Source organism: Colobus angolensis, unplaced genomic scaffold, assembly GCF_000951035.1.
Source record: "Colobus angolensis palliatus isolate OR3802 unplaced genomic scaffold, Cang.pa_1.0 Scaffold40, whole genome shotgun sequence".
NCBI lineage: Eukaryota > Metazoa > Chordata > Mammalia > Primates > Cercopithecidae > Colobus > Colobus angolensis.
Genome location: NW_012117377.1, coordinates 8,557,772 through 8,564,797, shown reverse-complemented (window position 1 = coordinate 8,564,797; position 7,026 = coordinate 8,557,772). Strand labels below are relative to the sequence as shown.

The window sequence follows — 7,026 nt, the reverse complement described above, 5'->3', positions numbered from 1 at the left end:
GTCCCGGCCGCCGTGAGACGCCAGCTGCTGGACGCGGGCAGCCGTCTGAGGTGCCGGAGCTGCGGCAGGATGGAGCCGCTGAAGGTGGAAAAGTTCGCAACCGCCAACAGGGGAAACGGGCTGCGCGCCGTGACCGCGCTGCGCCCCGGAGAGCTGCTCTTCCGCTCGGATCCCTTGGCGTACACGGTGTGCAAGGGGAGTCGCGGCGTTGTCTGCGACCGCTGCCTCCTCGGGTGCGTATGGGGCGCCCTCGCCCACCTGAGTCGCGAGCTGTGTGGGGTGCTGGGGGCGTCGGGCGGGCGGCAGCCGCGGGACTCCTGCTGGCTGGGGCTGCACGGGCAGCTTGGCGGCGCTGCCCCTGACGCGCGTGTGCCCGGGGGCGGGTCGCGGCTGACAGGCCCCGCCCGGACGCCCCCCTAGGTTGCCGCAGCGGGGCTGGGGAGGGGGCCCAGGCTCAGCCACTGCCCCCCAGCCGGGGCTGCGGTGGAAATGGGAAAGCCGTTGGGCAGACTTAAGGGGGAAGCGTTGTGCCGGGTAATTTTGCTGGGAAACCAAAAGTCTGTGTCCTGTGCGACAAGCTTCCTTGGTGCGGGTGTGGAGATCACAAGTGGCGGGCGTGGGGGTGGGTGGGAGCCGGGATGTGCATAAATCAGGCTCCCCTGCAGAGGCCCCGCCGGTAAAGCATCAGGCTTGCAGGAGGTGGAGGAAGCTTGATGTTTACCGTGCACCTCTGTGGTCTGGGTTCTGGGAGGCCTGGGGATACGAAGATGAACGGGGACCTCCTTAAGGAGCCGAGGAAGTGAGAGAGAGAATTACAGTGTACCAGAAGGGCTGAAATAGAGGGGCAATTAATGTGCGGTGGGAGCATCAGACACGGGTCCCCGTGTGCTGTGCCGTTTAATGGCTGTGCAGGCATGTCTAACTCTTAACCACCTTTCTAGATGCAGGGCTTCACGTGAAAGTGTTGCGGAAGCCTGGACGCACTGTGCCGATGTAAAGTGCTGTGTGAAAGCAGTTTATGGAAATGTGTAACATACATGCATAGCGTTCAGTCAACAAATACTATTGAGCTTCTGTGTGCGAGGAAGGAGTTCTGTTGTGAGATGAGTACAATGACTTTGTGCATGGCCGCTTTTCAGACCTGCCAGTCTGAGATTTAGGTGGGTGGAGGTGGGACGGTAGGTGCAAAACTCGTATCTGTAATTTGACCATTGTTCTTACTTTGTTCTCATTTGATTCGTAATTCAGGAATATGACTTTGCATTTTAAAGCTACCAAATAATAATTTTGTCTGTTGCTTTCTGAAGTAATGGTAACAGCAAAGACATCTGTTCGGGAGAGAGAGCAGCACCTTGAAGTTTTTGTAAACTGTGTGGTTGACAACAATTTATTCCTTTCAAGGTAGTTCTTGGAACAGAAAAGTTTTGGAATGAATAAATGGCGACAGATTGGCAATTCAATCATTAGAGCTGCACTTGAGTCCTGTGACACACGGCCTTGTGCATTTCCAAAGTGAACTACACAAACCCTTTGTGGGCGGGGTGCTTGTGAATTTACTACACTATTTCATTAGTCTCATTCATTTTTCCCGTTTGCAGTAACTGTGGGGATTTAAGCAAAAAAGGAATTTCATGAAAGAGTACTGGGGGAGTTCTCAGTGTTGCTTTAAAGTCTGCCGAGACTTGACTGGACATGGGCCGGAGACAAGTCAGGATTGCACTGCAAAAGTAGTTGGGACTGGGGTCTGGGAGTATATCACTTCTGTCGCCTGATAATATTGGATTCTGCAGTATGCACCGTGAACACCATGGACACTGAACCCTGGTGCTGCTGCTGCTGCTGCTGTTCCTTGGGAATCTGGCTGTTGCTGGAGAGTTATTCTCCCAACCATTCTTCTTTGTGATACTAGCTTTTATTCAAAGTCCTCAGTGAGTGTCTTGGATTGGCTAAACTTAGGTCACTGCCTGCACCCTAGCTGCAAGGGAGGTTGAGAAGGTATTTAGCCTTTTTGGCTTTTAAGATAGAAGGCAGGGTCGCTCTACTTCCCACCGATAGTTATCCAGTGGGGAAATCAGCACACAGAAACATAGAAAAAGGGATATAAGTAAATGCCAAGCATCTAAACAAAACAAGCTAAACAGATTCTTCATAATGACTAACAAATACTTATTAGTATTTTACACAGACACAAAATATTTGCACTTATTTTGGATTGCCGGGACACACAGTTCACTTATGTAGTGGTAGTTAGTTGCTCTGTTTGAACACTCCCATTTTAGTGGTTATAGTGTTCCGAAGAGCCTGGCTGGGAATCACTACAACCTGAAAATAGTGTTAGAGAAATGTTGGTGCATTGTTTGATGTAGTTTTCTGCCACTGTTGAATGCCCGTTCTGTATTACTTATCATCCTGTAAGTAAAATTTGTTTCTCTTTATTCACTGTCCATTGTGAAGTCTTTGAGAATAGTGCATCTTTCAATTTGTGTAGCCCCAGTGTCTAACATAGTAAGCCCTGAGTTTTAGTATGAATGTGTGGCAGAATTTTCCTCCTAACTGTCCCTGTCCTTCTGCTGCCTTCCATCTGAATTAAGTATGGAATGAAAATGTTAGTTTGTAGCAATTAACAGTTACATGGGAAAGGAAAAATCAAAATAGAATTAAAAGGACAGATATTGATGATAACTATAGTCATGCACTGCATAATGACATTTTGGTTAACGAAAGACCACATATATGACAATGGCCCTGTATGATTATATCATTTTTTAACTGTACCTTTTCTGTGTTTAGATACTTTTAGATACACAAATACTTACCATTGTTTTACAGTTACCTACAGTATTCAGTACAGTAACATGCGGTGCAGGTTTATAGCCTCTGCACAGTAGGCAGTACAGACAATACCTGCTAGCCTAGGTGTGTAGCAGGCTGTACACTCTAGGTTTATGCCAGGATAGGCCATGTTGTTCCCACAACAATGAAATCACCTAATGATGTCCTTAAGGGATGTACAACTCTACTTCCTTAGGCTCCAGAAATAATGGTTACCAAGTTTTACATGAGTTCCTTTGGTCTAGAGCTGTTTTGATTAGTGGCTTTAGTTCTGTATACTTGTTTTTGTTAATGGAGAAAGGTGAACCTGCTTCAAGGCTTATCTTACCTTTTTCCTCTCATTAAGGAATGGCTTCTGGTTTTTCATGTTGTGCCTGGGAAAGAAAATGAAGTATGTAAGTTGTAGAAAGAGTAAATGGCAATGAAATTATAACCTGAAATCACTTTTTTTTGTTTTAAGATGGAGTTTTGCTCTTGTTGCCCAGACTGGAGTGCAGTGGTGCGATCTTGGCTCACCGCAACCTCCGCTTCCTGGGTTCAAGCAATTCTCCTGCCTCAGCCTCCTGAATAGCTGGGATTACAGGCATGTGTCACCACACCAGGCTAAGTTTTTGTATTTTTAGTAGAGATGGGGTTTTACTATGTTAGTCAGGCTGGTCTCAAATTCCCGACCTCAAGTGATCTACCCGCCTCAGCCTCCTAAAGTACTGGGATTACACGCATGAGCCACTGTCCCTGGCCTGAAATCACTTATATTGTCCTTCTGCCATTGCATGCATTTTTAATTTGACGGAGATAGAAGAGGTTGATTGACAATTGGGTATGGGTTATGTGTATTTCCTGTTTGCTTTTGTCAGTGTAGCACATAAATCCATTGTTATGGTTTTATTTGTAAACCTTCTCACTCCCTAGCTCTAAATCTAATCTTCTTTATATCCCCAGGGCCTAGCACATGGGCGATGTTAATCATTCAAGGGTTAATATTTTGGGGGAACTTTAAGTAGCTGTATGTTTGTTTTTGTTTTTCTCAAGTTCCAAGTTGCCTGCAGCTTCCATATCAAGAGTTACTTCTGGCAAACTCTAATGATAGTTTCTCCGGTAGTGTAAAGAGAATAGCTCATCCTGCATTAAGGCTGAGATGAGGTTTATAGTGCCTCCCAGGAGGAAGGAGGATGACTTGGAAGTAGACGTGTCATCCCTTTCAGTCCTGGTGGATTGTGGGAAGCGGGGGGACAGAGGTAGGGAAAACAGATTGTGAGAAATATGTGTTCTGATCTTTCTTGGCTGGCTAAAGTTCTAGGGTTAGGGTGGGGATGTTAAATGGGTTGAGGGGACAGTCAACAGTAGAAGGCCTTTTGCTCTGCTCCTTATGTGGAATCTTGAGATGAGATGTTATGCAGGTTAGTGATAGGCCGACACGGGCCTATAGCACAGCAGTGGTGGAAGGAAGTGGCTAGATAGTTGCGTTTGTGGTACCAGGGGATTCTGAAATGCTCTCATACCACTTTGAAGGAGGTGGAGGGGCTTGTTGGCCTGGTGGAACAGCTGGCATCATGACAACAGACTGTGTGACTGTAGAGTGGAGGTCAGGATCACAGACTCCAGGGATGAGAGCCAGCATGACATCCTAAAAGATGAGATGGGACCAGTTCAGCCATAGGACCTGATTACCTCCTTGCAGCAGAGACCAGTGAGGATCCTGAGAAACAACCCAGATCCAAGGTCTTCTTGCCACTGTTTCTTCTAGGATGTCCTATAAGACCCTGGAGGGAAACCTACCCAAAAGCAACCATTTAAACCAGCCCGGGTAAGGAGTTCAACACAGTCTGAGTATTAACTGGAAGAGATTGAGATACTGTTCGACAAGTTTGAAATTTCCTGGATATTTATTAGAGTAGATATTCATGAGTAATATTAGATTAATTACAGAAAAAATGGCACATGTTCAGGAGACAGATTAGATCAGTTATAGAAAATAAAGCAGGCTGGGCATGGTGGCTCATGCCTGTAGTCCCAGCACTTTGGGAGGTTGAGGCAGGTGGATCGCTTGAGCCCATAAGTTCAAGATGAGCCTTTGCAACAGGGCAAAACCCTGTCTCTACTAAAAATACAAATAATTACCCAGGTGCATGCCTGTAGTCCCAGCTACTGAGAAGGCTGAGGTGGGAGAATCAGTTGAGCCCAGGAGGTGGAGGTTGCAGTGAGTGGAGATCACACCACTGCATTCCAGCCTGGGTGACAGAGTGAGACCCTGTCTCAAAAAAGGAAAAAAAAAAAGGCAGCTGCATTTGAGTTGCAGTGTGAGTAAATGTGACCAGGCAATAAAGGGTAGTAACTCACTGCCTTTGGTGAGATGATGGAATCTCGGTTGGCCAAGGACTGAACCTGGGGTGGAGACGGGAGGGAACATCTTCATTTATGAGGGTAAGAAGAAGAGGTGCCAGAAAAGGCAACAGCATTGGTAATTGAAAAGTTTAAGGACAGCTAGGGAAGTGGTTGCTAAGTGACTCAGCCTTAGGAGAGATTGGAAATAGTCTTCTAGGAGAGAAGCATAAATTGCCTGGTGAAATGTAGGATTGTTGAAAAGTGCTGAGGGTCTACTTAAAACTTGTGTTCATTTATTTAAAGTGGGAACAGTTAGTTGGGTCATGTTTCCTTCCTCTCCCAATTGCCAGCTGCTTGGCTACGAGAACTGGATTGACCCAGGATTACTAGGTTAGTATGATGGACGGAGAGAAGGGACAGGAAGTTGAAGTTGTAGGCAAGGGAGGGTGTAATTGTGGATCATGGTTTCTCAGGGTCAAATGGGGTCGTAAGGAAGGTGATGGCCAGTGAAATGTGGCCTAATCAATGGATTAGAGGTCCTCATGTGGTCAGAGAAATGGTGAGTGATCAGATAATGGGTTGAGTTGATATGTCCATGCTTAGAAGTAGTGTGTGTCTTGATACAACAAGGTTTGGGGTGTGGCAGAATGTGGCCAAGGTAGGGAGTAAGAAAATATTTTTGGTCAGGAAACCCAAAGGCTGAGGTGTTAGTTGAATTATCTAAATACATGAAGTTACTAAGAATGTTAGACAATGGAATAAATAGTTTCAGCAAAGGCACAGTTCTCACATTGGCTACAATAACCCAAGGTTTAAGGGTCAGTAGAGTAGAAGAGGCTAGTGGAGACAGGGAAGCGCTTACCTCTGTGCAAATAATGTAAAAAGACATTACTGGGTTTACGGCTGATTTTGCGACATACGGTTAGCACCAGGCGTAAGTGAATTGCTGCAGTGTCACAGACTCTTCCTTGGAGGCCCTGAAGGTCACGCGACCAGCAAAATCATTTCAAACAGCAGAACCTTGAACGATGGCTTAAAGTAGGATTTGCAACTTCCTGGGCAGTGGCTAATGGGTCTAGGACTTGGAATAAAATAAGGTGGAAGAATTGATAATAATGTGGTTTGGGAAAGGACTTTATGGATGTGACTACGTTTTTCTTTTTAAGTGGGAGTCATAATTCCTGCTTCTTCTACGGCTTCCTTTTCTTCTGCAAGGAGGTTTGGGAAAGGGCTTTATGACTGAGCCCTGGTGAAAACATTTGGTCCATGTGAATGCCACAGCAGAGGGCGTTCTTAATCAGACAGGATGGCCTGCTTTGTGGATAGCAGTAAGTTGTTCTTCAGACAGCCTGGTGCTTGCTCAGAGGGCTCAGGAACAGAGCAGCCATGGGGACAGGGATAGAGGCTGGTGCCTGGAACTCAACAGTGCAGCCTTCCCCTCATGATAGCCATGTGGCTTCTGCTGGTACAGAGTGCCCAGTGTGCTGCCAGTACTAACTTGTCCTGATTCCCCAAACGGCAACACATCTTCAGGACCAGCCAGCCACCTTGTGTCCGGTTTTTATGGTAGAACTTTTTGTCATGTGGGGGTCAGTTGGAACATCAGTTTTTTTCCTGCACTTGGATTTGTCTTCCCAGCGTGTAATACCATCTCTGAGATCCACTGAGAATCTTCGATAGAGCTGTAATATTCCCCACAGGTTGCCTCTGACCTTCACAGAAAGAATTGGAGCAACGGGCTCTAATGCTTGTGGTTTTAACTGTTTATGTTTGCCGATTTCCTCATTGGATGACTAGTGGTGGGATGTAGAGCAAGTCTGCCTTCTATCAAAAAAGCCAAAAAGGCTAAATACCTTCTCAACCTCCCTT

The 7,026-nt window shown here is 46.4% G+C and overlaps 1 protein-coding gene across 1 annotated transcript in view; it reads left to right on the top strand.

Annotated features, from left to right (window-relative positions):
- Positions 1–6: 6 nt before the first annotated feature.
- SMYD3 (SET and MYND domain containing 3) overlaps positions 7–7,026 on the top strand; it is a 735,177-nt gene continuing 728,157 nt past the window's right edge. The window contains exon 1 of the mRNA XM_011955728.1: positions 7–233. Within this exon, the coding sequence (XP_011811118.1) occupies positions 70–233 (164 nt within the window). The 5' untranslated portion in view covers positions 7–69. The remainder of the gene's footprint in view (positions 234–7,026) is intronic.